Below are 13,806 nucleotides of genomic sequence, written 5' to 3'. Positions count from 1 at the left end.
CTAAGTCTATTCAAAAACATTATAATTGAGGAATTAGATCAGTTCATCTTATAATTAGTCCATATAATATTATCAGTAAATAATGTCCTAATATTATCAGATACATCCTTTGAGAAATATTAAAAGAGGCAGCATATCTTGAAATAAAAAATTTCTTAGAACACATTACGAGATTTAAGTTTAAAAAAAAATAGTTTCATTATAAATATAAACAAATAATATATATTATTTATTTATATTTATAATGAAACTATTTTTTATTTTTTAAACTTAAATCTCATTAGTGACAAGTCTAATAATACACTAATCAGCCTACATATCTCAATACATTAATAAGACATTTACATGGAGAAGAAAGTTCTGATATCATTACCATAAAACACATTTAATCTTCTTCATGGGTATCTCAGTATATTTGGATTTGCTAATACGAAGCATTCGGATTTGGAGCTTGTTCTTGACTGGCCAGCAGATCTCCAATTTGGACAGCTCTCTTACGCGTCTAATATTATACATCCACTACTGTCTGCCACGTGTTTGTGATATCTATTCAACTCCATCCACTTTCCTTTCCCACGTGTGTCTGGAGCGAGCGACCGAGCAGGAGAACACCATCTTCCACTGGTGCGTAGATTGGGCCCCGCAGTACTACAGCGGGACCAACTGGTCGAAACCCAATCCCTAGCGAGTCTGCAGTGTCTGGTCGCCGGGTCTAAAGAAACAGGAGCTGCACCCGTTCACCACCTAAAAATATCTCACCGCTGTCGCACTGCGCTACTATTTTTTATTTGTAGCTGCAGCGACGCGGTGCTTGCAGTCACCGCGAGTAATAATAAACCACAAACCTTAGTATTGGATTAAAAGCACGTATTTATATTGATACTCTCTAATACTACCTTAATGCAAATACATGATGTTTGAGATTGGTCAGAGTTTTATTGGTACATCACAAAGAATTCTGTGCCATGTTCTGCTAATATCAAAAAAATAATAATGGACACATGGCAGCTCATTCAAAATCTGCATGCTAACTTTGACCAAGTGTTATAGTCACATGAAAGAGTCTGCTCCATAGTCTTGTCTTGTTCTTTACATATAGTTATTTATTTATAATTTTAAAAGTATTTATTTTTATAGGAATAATTCATATGCATGTAAATGAATTTACAGAAAATTTATCTTTTGCAGAAGATATGGACATATATAATATGAAAATTTGTAAATAATTATTCAACTAATGCCATGACAAAAGCTTCCCTTTTTTGCCGAATGCGGTAACTTCACCGGTGGGTGACTTGATCTGCAATAAGTTACGCTTGCTTATTACCTTAAACCGATGAGATTAGTGAACAAAACCTCTCAGCAGCCTCTCTCGTCTTCCTCCCCTCCCTTGTCTCTCCTCTGCTCCCGCTCCTCCTTGTACGCCCGTCCGGTGCTTGGAGAGAGAGAGAGGGGGGACGAGCGGCACGGGATGGGCCAGGGGGTGAGCTGCGCCGGGTCGAGCTACGAGCATGGCTTCTTCAGCGCCGTCCAAGATGGCCACTTGGAGACAGTGCGCAGCGCCATCGATGAAGATCCATCGTTGCTCCGCCGCGCCACCATCTACGATCGCCTTTCCGCACTCCACATCGCCGCTGCCAATGGGCGCGTCGAGGTGAGGATCCCGTGCCCGAAGACATCTCCTTTTTCCGCACTTCCGTTTCTTTATTTGTAATCTATGGAAACATGTGCAGGTCTTGACGTTGGTGCTGGAAAAATACGGAAATCCTGATATAGCCAATCGGCATAAACAGGTGGGGATACCATATATACTTGATCTTTTCTTCCTTTTTCTTTCGGCAATATGGTGAAATATCTGATTTTTGCGGGATCTGGTTGTACTCTAGACTCCATTGATGCTGGCTGCGATGCACGGAAAGATTGCCTGTGTGCAAAAGCTACTCGAGGCCGGGGCAAATGTGAGCCCAAGATTCTATCTTTTTTTCATCTAAAGATTTTTTTTTGGTTGATCTGTTCGCTAAAAGGATTCAATCTAGTGGGAGGATGATCTGGTTTTAGTTTCGTTTGGTTAGATTCTGATGTTCGATTCGCTAAATGGAAGAACTTGCCTTCATCATGCTGCTTATTATGGTCATTCAAATTGTCTTCAAGCCATTATATCCGCTGCCCGATCAACTGGCGTCGCTGATTCTTGGTGGGTTCTTTTGAAGTCACTAGTCTCGTTGTTGATTGATGATTTTTGGCATTTTTTAAGATACTAAACCGTCTTCTGATCGTTCCATGTGTATGTTTGATGAAACTACAGGGGATTTGCCCGGTTTGTAAATGTTAGAGATGACAATGGGGCGACGCCTTTACACCTTGCAGCAAAGCAAAGACGGCCGGATTGTGTCCACATTCTTTTAGACCATGGAGCTCTTGTTTGTGCTTCGACTGGTGGTGGATATGGGTATGTTTATGACTTCATTGATTTTTTGCTTTCAAGCACATGACCTACTACCACAAGCTGTGTGTTTGGAGTTTGTGCCATGAACTAATAGACTCCGATCCCAGTTATCCTGGGAGCACCCCTCTGCACTTGGCAGCTCATGGAGGGAGTTTGGATTGTGTTCGCAAATTGCTTGCATGGGGAGCGGATCGGCTTCAAAGGGATTCAGCTGGGTGAGTAAGCTGTGTCCTTTGGACCTTTTTCTATACCCTTGGAGAGATCCGAACTAATAATTGCCTGGTGTCCAAATGGGTTTCTAAACAAATTGATCACAGAATTAATTTTGAATTCTTCATCCAATATCTTGCTCTAGACCCTTTGATTAATCGACTTATTTTGCTGTGTGTTATCTGACCAACCATGCAGTTTCAGATTTCTAGGAATCAGCAGCTGGACCATTAGATTTATCATATATATTAATATATAGAAATACAAAAAGTTGACCTAAGAGATCTAATACCCGCAGCTTATCTCACTGATATTCTAGCTATGAAATGAATCATTTTTAATAAAGAAAATGATAACATTTCTTGATCTTTTAATAACAAAATTGTTATATATTAGGACTTGTTTATTAATTTTTGTAGGTTCTTTGGCTATTAGTTTGGATGTTAGAAATCTTTGGTGAATTCAAAATCTACCAATATTTTACAATATACTAGGATATTAGACTTTTGTCTGTTTATCATCATTTTGCTGATTTCTGTTTGTAGGCGAATACCGTATGCTGTTGCCCTCAAGCGAAACCATGGAGCTTGTGCAGCTCTTCTAAACCCATCAGCAGCCGAACCACTGGTTTGGCCTTCTCCATTGAAGGTAATCAGTGAACTTGGTCCAGACGCAAAGGCTCTGCTAGAGGTTGCTCTAACGGAGGCTAATAAGGAAAGAGAGAAGAAGATCTTGGAGGGAACAAAATATTCATTGTCACCGCCTGCACATTGGGATGCAGCAATTCCTGATGATAGTTCTGAGGTATGGCAACTTCCTGATTGGATTCATATGCAGCAATGTGTATCCATGTTTGCTAGTGATAATGATTATTAGCAACAGGTACAATTGGTGCCAGGCTGATAGTTTTTTACACCTACAATTGTTGCTTGGCTTTAAGTTTATGGTGGTGCTTAAGTTGCTGGTGGAAATTTATTTATGCTTCCTTTGGTTAGTTTAAGGTGATAACATTGTATCATTAGTTTAAACATGATTCTAATTGTCAGGTTATACCTACTTGTTTTATGTTTACTGTAATCTTGATGACGAACATCTGACATTGCTTACAAGTTGATATTTGTACTTTTGTCTACATCCTGTCATCCTACTACATATCTTTGAACTGTTCAATTGTCAATAAAACCTTTTTGTATTGTACTAATTTCTACTGTAGATCTTGTGCTTATACGATCTTTTCTACTGTAGATCTTATAGACAATTTTCATATTATATTTCTTATAGTCAAGAGGGCACGAAGTCAGAATTTGTTTTAGATTCAATTAATGTGGGGGTAAAAATCTTGCAGGCGAGTGATACAGAGCTTTGTTCCATTTGCTTCGACCAAGTCTGCACTATTGAGGTCAAAGACTGTGGGCACCAGATGTGTGCTCATTGCATGTTGGCTCTTTGCTGCCACAACAAGCCAAATCCCACAACCTTGTGCTTGCCTTCACCATCATGCCCCTTCTGCCGCTGCAACATTGCCAGATTGGTGGTCGCCAAGACTCATGACAAAGATGAAGGGGAAAAGGGCACCACCTCTAAGCTAAGGAGGTCAAGGAGGTCCCATAACTTTAGTGCAGAAAGTAGTAGCTTCAAAACTTCGGCTATGGGATCGTTTAGTAAGATGAGCCGTGGCTCTGGGTGTATTACTGATAGCGAGGACATGGTGGACAAGCCTTGATAATTGAATTGCAGTTCACATAGCTACCAGATTTGAAATCTCCAATAACTGCTGTTGAGGGAATCAATTGCTTCTGTAGATTCTTGCATTCTGAAAAGCAAAAGCAGTCAAGTAAGCAGTCTCTTTCACCAATCTTGTGTTGCCAGTTCTCTCTGCCAGCAAGTTTGAAGCTTATGGTTCTTTTGGTTGTTATATGTACACATCTGGTTCCGGTGAGTTTGGATCTGTTTCTTAGGCTAAAATTCACAATCTTTGGAAGGTAAACCATATTCAAGTTTGAAGAAGTTGTAGGCCTGTCCATCTACTTTGCAGCATGATGGACATGTAAATTAGCATTTCATTTTCAAGTTGCTGCAGGCTTGCCTGTCTGCTATGTGACACAGTAGATGTTGTGATGTGATGATGTAAAATTTATTACATTTGCAAGTTGTTTGGGGGTGTTGGCTATCATGCGACTGTTTTCACATAATTGAGCATGAAAATGCTTGTGTTGTTCAGTAGTCCTTTTAATTTTTGTCTATAGTGTCCAAGATGTCAATTTTTTGCTTGTAGATCTGGATGTTGAGGTGGTTGGACTCTGGGATTTCTTCATCATGATGATGATGATATGGGCACAGTCATGAGGAAAGAAGCCAAAGAATTGTCTGTTTCCTGGAGAGCATGGCACCTATTCATGTGGCTTGAGACTTGCCATGCAGGTGCCCTGTCTATCGTGAGAGCTACCAAGTCACCAAATGGGGGATAGCTCTATCTTGAGAGCTACCACCCCTCAAACACCACCCCCCCCACCCCAAAACACCCACCTCTTCACCTTTCTTAACATGGTTGCAGCCCTCTCCTCTCCAATTACTCGTGGGTGTGAAGGTGATGATGTTCTTCAACAGGAGAGGGGATGTCACAAAGGTCCACTTGATTAAGCTGATAGGAGGGGGTTTGGACTGGTGGGTGGTAGGTCAGAAGTTTGACAAAAAGCTGTGAGAATATTACTAGACAACCTATCTTCAACATCCAAACTGTTCACTTGCTGAGCTCTCACTATCACTTCTGATGTACTGTGACATGCTTTTGCATCATCAATTTTCTTCCCTTTCTTCCCCCTCTGTTAGCTATAAATTAATACAACCTTTCAGAATATCTATCTGACACAACATCATATGAGTTGGCAAAAGTGATCTGCTGCAGGTTGGCAGTAGATCCAACATATTGCAAAATCATGGACTCCTACATATGATTTGTGATTGTGAAAATGACATATACAATGCATAAATCTTTCATCAATGCAGGATTTAATAAGGGTCAGTGTGTATGCAATCTTACCCTTGAAGAGATTATCTTTGTAACTCAAGGCTTGGCCTCCCAGGCTGCAGAGTAGCAGTCCTACTCTGAGGTTGCAAAGGTTGCTCCTTTGAATAATTTAAAGAAGCAATCTTTCAATATTTTGTGATGGTGCTAAAACAAAACCTTAATATTTTTCAAAGTGTTTGTATCAGATGCAATCCTTTACCAGTAGTTATAAAAGATATATATATATATATATATATATATATATATATATATATATATATATATATATATATATATATATATATATATATATATATAATATTTAGTGCTACTTAAGGAGAAATATCATTCATGATAAAAGTCGATACAGCTCTGCTTATTATACTCCTCTTATTTAGATTTGGCCATGCCCTCTCACATATGATATTAAATGTCACTTAAGAAGTAGAGCATGGCCTCCATTGGCTCTTGAAAGCCTCAGTTACAGCCGCAGCAAGCACAGCTGCAGCTGCTACCGCAGTTGCATTTGTTGCAGTCGCAGCCTCCACTCTCAGACCCGTCCGCCACCTCGTGCCCATCAATTCGCCTGCAAAATCCAACTCATTTTAACAGGACAGACAGCAGAAGCATTACATCTTTATGTAGATATACGTGACAACTCAAGAACTAGAATCATTTCTGTTTTGCACTTAAAAGCAGATGTTTTAGAGGACTGCAAGATCTCCTTTTCTTTCATCGTTCGCTTGGAATTATGATATTTTGTTGTATGCAATGCAGATTAAGTTTTAGGAGTAAGATCAAAGACCCTTTCTGGGTTGCGGCGCCAAGGTCGACGATTCCTGCAGTGTTGGTGCCACGCTCCCCGCCCAGGTCGGCGTACATCTTGCAGCTGCATTTAGAGAAGAGCATGAGCATTCATCGGAGCATGGAAAGATGACGATATCCAGAGAAGATGACAACAGAACAGAGAGCGGTGATCGCTACCCTCCGCAGCCACTGCCGCAGTTGCAGCCAGAGACGCATCCGCAGTTGCCACCACAGCAGGACATCTTCTCAGAAGCACTCACAAGATGGGATCCTCGAGGCTCTGTCTCTGGCTTATGTTGGTTGGAGGCGAATGCCTCCTCTTTTTATAGGCACAGAAAAACCGAGGGTTCTTTACTGTAGTGGAAGGCAGCATCTTCACACTTTATTAAAAATGAGTATATAAATAGTAACTAAAGTTGAGTGATTCGATTAATTAGATAAGATATCTTATATATTTAATTAGATTTTTATTATGATTATAAGATAATAAAAATAAAATTTATTTATGATAAAATTTCTTAAGAGACGACGAGCTACTCTCCTAATTACTTATCATAAATCATTTGTTTTCGTGTATAAATAATTATGACCTTTTAGTTACTCAATATGTTATATTATAATATAGATTGAGAGATTACATATATTCTCTTTATCTCCTAGTCTTTGTTTCATCGTTTACATCGTTTATAATGGTCTTATGAAGAATATGTTAAGATGAATAGATAAATCTAGTTTTTATTGTAGATCAGTATCAATGTTTTCTTCGAATCAAATAATAGTATACTTACACATCAGATAAAGACTTTTCTAAATGATATCAAAAGATTTATAATCTTGATCTTGATATATCATTATTTAATTTTGATTCTGACATTCAAGTTTGTTCACATAACAAAAGCATGATTATAGTTTTTATACTTATAATTGGTATCAGAGCCTATTATTTTAAAATCAAATAACTTAGATTGTAAAAGTATATCAAAGTTATTTTATATTTAGATATATTTATTAGCACTCTTTACTTACTGTGGGCAATGACGAAGGAATGTGTAGGTGGTAGTGTTGCGTGTTGTGATTGTTGTTGAGGGAAGCGATGGCACTGCATTACCATCATTGGCAATGATTATCTAGGGTAGTGTCACTATTGTATGTAGCGGTACTACCGTGTGTACCAATAATGGCTTTTAACAGACAATGACAGCGAAAGTGCTACAATGATTGTGTGCACAACAGTCATGGCTTCTGGTCAGGGCTAATTATTGTACGTCGAATGACTACTACAAAGAGAGCATCATTGTATCGAGATATGGCGATGGCTAAATTCTAAGGATAGGTGGTGATCGCTCAAATATTGCAGAAGGATGCTATGGCGGGAAGGCGGTGGCGATAGTTTGGGTGTTGCTCCAAGTGATAATTGTGTAAGGCTAATGGCATCACCGGAGGTCACATGGCTTGTGATAGTGAGTCTTGGTGCCTATGTTCGTGATCGATGATATTTGCTGCCTTATATACAGTCAATGAGGACCCACAGATATGGGCACGGTTCAATACAATCGTGATTGTGAGAGAAGGTTTTAATGTTTAGGTTTCACTAAATAAAAATATTTGCTTACCTTTTAGAAATCAAACAATTTGAATTTGTGTCCTTTAGTTCATTTTAACCCTTTAGAAATCAAATAATTATAGTTATCATATAAGTTTTCTTTTATGATGATTAATATTAAATAATTATTATGATTATTAAATTATTTCTAAATAAATTAGATTAAAATTTTTTAGTGAATATTATTTATAACTTATATCTCTAAGTTTTATCTTAGTAGTAGTTGCCAAAGTAGCTTAAGACGGTAGATTTATGAGATATGAACTATAATAAATATTTTATCATTTATATGACATTTTAAACTATATTTTATATTATCATATTGGTTTTCTAACCGCCAAAGTGACATAGTGTTGCGAAATTGTGGGTCAGCATCTCATGCATAGCGAAAAATAAAAACAAAATCGGATTTCTTAAGATAAGTACTTGGTCGTTGTGTGACGATTGGTGCGCAAGAAAATCGCAAAACCAAAAAATTACACGTATTATATTAAAAGTGTTACTTGGGGAGATCATATATTTCTAAAATTTTTAAATCCAATGGAGTGGATGTAGGAGAACTTGCGGACTCCTCTCTAGCAGTGATTCATATAGCAGACATTGCTACGACGCTCCTCATATCACTATAGGATCTCCTTCTTCATACGCACTACAAGGCTACCAGAGTCGATGAGGAGGAGAGGAGAATAGGAGGAGCGATCATCAGAAGTTCTAGACTATGAGCAATAAGGTTTTTCCTATTTATAGAGATGCAAGTAGCTTAACCCTTAATGAATCATATTCTCATTGGATCTCTATCTAATTATCTAATTGGATATCATCTAGAGGATCCAAACTAACGACTCTGCGAGTATCTTATATCTGCACATTTATTCGTCACAACATCCACCATATGTGTGTGACCCTCTAGGCTCGATACCGAGCTGGCCATGAGTCGATCCTATCATAATTTATTCTGACTCAGAACTCCTACTGATATAGGGAATTATTATCTTCGTAATAATTCACTCAACTCATCGACTATGGTCGTAATAGGCCACTATGCCATAGCCTTTAAACGATATATGGGAGATCTAATTCATTGGATATGTCTGTCCACAGTTACCATATGTCTATAATCCCTCATCCATCTGATATCCTAGAGATGGTATATTAGGCATAGTAACATTAGGCCCATACGGAATCTTATCCGAGTCTCACTCTAATCTGATTCTCTAGGAGAACTTTTTCTCTCTCAATTCGAATAACCCTAACTAGGGATTTTATTTGAGAAAGCATACACAGGATATTCCTCTCGCGATACTGAGAGTGGATGATCCTTTGTTGATACTCAATTGCCTTTGTAAGGTTGGCTACTATTCCCGAGAATCGGTTGTACTAGATCTGGAACTTCCAAACCTATAAGTCCGACGTCAAAGAATGAAGTGCTTATACAAGACATCTTTAGTATCTCAAATCTAAGGGCCAGACACATAATTGAAATTACAAAATTGATGTTTGACGTTAGGTATCATTAACCATCCAACATTCTGTAAGATCAATCAGTGAACTCATTTTCTAATGAGTATTTGCACTGTACCTCTAATGTCCCCACACAAGTGATTATGAGACCAATCACTTCTATCATATGGACGAGTATATAGCACACCAATCTATCCGATTATCTCGATGTCTTTCTTGAGTAACCTATGACCGGGATGATTTAAGATCTGTGTTTAAAGATAAATTAGTCTCATTATTATGATTTCATCACGATCTAATTCTCATTACATAGATCTAAGGACATCACAATATACATCGAGATAATATGTAAAAATATGTCAATAATAATAAGCAAAGAGATCATCGCAACATGTCACAAATGCCATCACTTACGTGATTAGCTTGTAGGGCACATATAACTAACACATAGACTATTAACTTATAAAATTATATTAAAAAATTAGTTTTAAATAATATTAATAAAAATAATATTCATAATGATATACAAAATTAGAAGATTTAGATAATCTGAAAGAAAAATATATTTCAAATAATTATATGATGGAGAAGGATAATACTGTTTTGGATATCCTTACAATCATAGTTGTAACATAAAGGTAACAATACAATTCCATAACAATGATATTAGTCTTCCATAACTAATTTTGAGTAAACATTGAATATATCAATATTTTTTAGTGAAATATAGATGATATCAATAGTTTATCATATTTTAAAAACTCAAAATATTAATATTGATTTATATTTTATAATGATACTTTCTTCCGTATACTCTTATACTTATAGTGTCCCTATAGTTTTTGGATTAATTAATTCTAAACAGCTTAAGCATACGTAATTTACATTATGTGTGAAACTTTAGTTAGACTAGTTGAAATGATCATAGACATAACTATTGAAAGTTATGTTGAACAAATAATTAAAATAATATCTAAAAGATTCAATTTTATGATAATTATGACTTCATTATAGTTTATAAATAGTATACTAGAATATATAAATATTAATTTAAATTTACTAATAAATCATTAGTTGACATCTTAATGAAAGAACTGATTGAAATTAGTATGATGATATTCAAGAAATTTAAGATTAATCCTTAATATGGCTAATAAATCTATAAAGCACAAGAACATCAAGCATAAATATAATTGAGTTATTTCTCATATAATTTATGCTTAATTTTATTATTTTTAATTTATCTCATTTAAAATTTACTATAATAAAGTTAAAGATAAGTGAAATCTAAATGAGCTAACTAGTATATAAATTTAGAAATAATTAAAATTAAAATAAGAAAGACTCATAATATTTCAAATATTTCTCAAAAATTGGGTAATAATAAAAAAAATGAAACATAAATCATATGAGTATAAAATACTATATAAATTATAATCTTTACAGTAAAATACTATTTTTGTAATAAGAAAGGTCATGCGAAAGAGTATATGGTTTAGCTTAAAATGAAAATATATAAGTCTAACCTTTGTATGTTTTGAATCAAATATTACAAAATTCCTTTTTTAATACTTGATTAATTAATTCTAATACTTCAACTTATGTTACTAATAATATAGATTCATTTTAACATAAAAACTAAAAAAGTATGAAATATTTATTGTTATAGTGAATCATCTTAAAGTATTGGTATTTTCATATGATTTTGTGAATTACATCTCATTGCGTTTTATATTTATATTAGTTGGAAAAATAATTTATAAAAAATAAAATAGTATATCATTGCATTATCAACAATAAAAGTTGATTTTGTGACATATTTAAAGTCACAAATAAAGTCTTATGATAATAAAATTTTATCTTAGAATTTTGTGTAATTAGATTCAATTATCAAGTCATTGAAGATATTTTGTGATATATCATAATAATTTTTTTAAGAATAACAAATATTCTACCATTCTATACATTATGATATAATTACTTGATGGTTAGAGAAAAAGTTCAAAAATAATTGATGTTAATTAAGAACTTAAGTTCCACTATATTAATTGTTAATCCATTCAGTGAGACCTTATAACTTAAAGTATTTTAAAAAAATATTATTATAATTAGGCTTATGAACAACTTGTAAAAATATGATGATACATGTTTGAGTGAATATTATAATTGATATTTTTTTCTTGCATAATTAAGATTATTTATTTTTACTATCATATATATATATATATATATATATATATATATATTTATATTGTTAGGATCAAGTTGGCACTAAGTGGGGGTGAATTAGTGCAGCGATAAAATAACATCGGTTTAAAACTTTGTTTCTATTAAATCTTTTTCCGACAAAAAAATCGTTTCATAAAGATAATAACTTTGAAAGTGTACTTAAGAGAGTAGTGGATGTAAAGAGCAAATAAAAAGGTTTACAGTTAAAGTAAATTACTTAAAGAAATGCAAACCGGATTTTAGAGTGGTTCGGTCGTCGTGACCTACATCCACTTCACCGATTCCTCTTCCGTCGAGGCCACCGGCATCCACTATCGATCTTCTTTTAATAGGCAAAGATCAACCTCCTTTTTACACCCCTCTTCTCCTTTTACCAGGTGTAAGAGATAACCCTTACAAGCACTCACTCCTCCTGAACATAATTCTAAACTTAGACTTAGAGGAGGGGATTTCTCAAGTGATTGCAACAGTGTTTCTTCACTTTTAAACTCTCTATGCTTGTCTTTGTTAACGAGGGATGAGAGGGATATTTATAGGCTTCAAGTTGATTCAAAATTGGAGCCTAAAAAGGTCTCATCCTAGGTTTTCTAGGTACTAGCGGTACCATCGTCGTTCTTGGGTGGTACTATCATCGTAGGATCTGGTACTGGGCGATATCATCGCCGAATAGGGGCGGTACCACCGCTGGCAGTATTGCTATCGGTGGTACCATCACCCAGGAATCCTGGGGTGTTGTTCCCCAAGCGGTGCCACCGCCGGCCAAGGTTTCAGCACCCTGGTCGAGCCTTGAATCCGGCCCAAACCAGTCCAACTTCAGGCCCAGTTGGCCGCTAACAAAGTTGATGGGATTACCTCTCAATCCCAACTCTAATTATGTGTTAACTACGATTCCTAAGGCATAATCTAAGCAAGATAAGTCAGATTTCTTCCGGCGAGCTTCCAGCGAACTTCCGACGATCTCTCAGCAATGTTCCGGTGGACTCCCGGCAAGCTCCTAGACTTCACGACGATCTTCTTGGCGAGTTTCGACAAGCTTCTTTGGCAAACTCCTGGACTTCTCGGTTGGTTCCATAGAACTTCCGACGAACGTTCGGGCTTCCAACGAACTCTCGAACTCCCAATGAAATTGTATTCTTGACTCCGGGACTTCATTTTGCTTTATGCCTTGCTATCATAGTTAATCATGCACACACAAAAATATATTTCGATCTAGACAAATATTACTAAGCATGAATCATGTTGTTCGGTATGTCATTGGTCTATCGATGCTTCGTCCGATTCTTCGGCGCATCGTCCTCTCTTGCGGCCTATTGCCCAATCGGTCGGTTGACTCCGTAACTCCGATATTCTTAGCACAATATCCGCTCTTCTTGGCTTGATGCTTGAATCCATGGCCCGAAGCCTTATGTCAATACATCGATCGATCCTCCAGCCCGACGTCCAATCTTCTGACGTTTTCCTCCGGCCCAACATGATTTTTCTTGCTTTAATTGTCTCTCCTTGATCGAAGCATCCTGCGTCACTCAAGACGCAGATTAAATCATAAACACTTATCAATTGGTTTCATCATCAAAATCCGAGATTCAACATATATATATATATACATATATATATACATATATATATATACATATATATATACATATATATATATACATATATATATATATATATAATAGTTAAATATATGAATTGTATTAACAAGATAAATTATAGGGGTTATTTTGAATTGTATTAGGAAGAGCTAGTAGTATTGTGGTACATAACAGAAAATATGATATTGATAATATATAACTACTATCACTCGCATTGATTATCAAACTTAATATGGGATTTTTATATTTATTGGACTTATTGGCTAGTTTTATAAAATTTTTACATACACATCAAATGCTTTTAAAAAATTTAAAATCTAATTAAAGAAAATAATTTTAAAACAAAATTTTATTTTTATTTTTATTATTTTAATTTTTATATAAAATTTTTTTATTTGTAATTTTTAAATATTTTATTAATTAATAAATTAGATTATATATTTTTATT

The 13,806-nt window shown here is 35.5% G+C and overlaps 2 protein-coding genes across 2 annotated transcripts; one reads left to right on the top strand and one right to left on the bottom strand.

The window, feature by feature from the left end:
• Positions 1 to 1,352: 1,352 nt before the first annotated feature.
• LOC103992145 (E3 ubiquitin-protein ligase XB3) lies at positions 1,353 to 4,507 on the top strand. The gene is made up of 8 exons (XM_009411742.3): positions 1,353 to 1,654; positions 1,734 to 1,793; positions 1,887 to 1,958; positions 2,073 to 2,194; positions 2,306 to 2,449; positions 2,554 to 2,661; positions 3,202 to 3,460; positions 4,002 to 4,507. The coding sequence occupies exons 1-8, from the start codon at positions 1,472 to 1,474 to the stop codon at positions 4,377 to 4,379; spliced, it is 1,326 nt and encodes a 441-aa protein (XP_009410017.2). The 5' UTR covers positions 1,353 to 1,471; the 3' UTR covers positions 4,380 to 4,507.
• A 1,485-nt stretch (positions 4,508 to 5,992) lies between these two features.
• On the bottom strand, positions 5,993 to 6,787 carry LOC103992144 (metallothionein-like protein 2C). The gene is made up of 3 exons (XM_009411741.3): positions 6,648 to 6,787; positions 6,469 to 6,552; positions 5,993 to 6,249 (listed from the first exon to the last, which is right to left on the bottom strand). Exons 1-3 carry the CDS (start codon positions 6,710 to 6,712, stop codon positions 6,141 to 6,143), a joined length of 258 nt encoding a protein of 85 aa, XP_009410016.2. The 5' UTR covers positions 6,713 to 6,787; the 3' UTR covers positions 5,993 to 6,140.
• Between the last annotated feature and the right edge of the window lie 7,019 nt (positions 6,788 to 13,806).

This window comes from Musa acuminata, chromosome BXJ2-7 (genome assembly GCF_036884655.1).
Source record: "Musa acuminata AAA Group cultivar baxijiao chromosome BXJ2-7, Cavendish_Baxijiao_AAA, whole genome shotgun sequence".
In the NCBI taxonomy this organism is placed as follows: domain Eukaryota; kingdom Viridiplantae; phylum Streptophyta; class Magnoliopsida; order Zingiberales; family Musaceae; genus Musa; species Musa acuminata.
This window is presented reverse-complemented; position numbering and strand designations above follow the sequence as displayed.

Bases quoted from the DNA above. Each gene is read 5' to 3' on its own strand.
- LOC103992145 (XM_009411742.3), top strand. From the start codon at position 1,472: ATGGGCCAGGGGGTGAGCTGCGCCGGGTCGAGCTACGAGCATGGCTTC. The intron at 1,655-1,733 runs GTGAGGATCCCG...AAACATGTGCAG, and splicing joins CTGCCAATGGGCGCGTCGAG to GTCTTGACGTTGGTGCTGGA. The intron at 2,662-3,201 runs GTGAGTAAGCTG...TTCTGTTTGTAG, and splicing joins CTTCAAAGGGATTCAGCTGG to GCGAATACCGTATGCTGTTG.
- LOC103992144 (XM_009411741.3), bottom strand. From the start codon at position 6,712: ATGTCCTGCTGTGGTGGCAACTGCGGATGCGTCTCTGGCTGCAACTGC. The intron at 6,553-6,647 runs GTAGCGATCACC...CTCTAAATGCAG, and splicing joins TGCGGCAGTGGCTGCGGAGG to CTGCAAGATGTACGCCGACC. The intron at 6,250-6,468 runs GTCTTTGATCTT...TGGATTTTGCAG, and splicing joins GGCGCCGCAACCCAGAAAGG to GCGAATTGATGGGCACGAGG.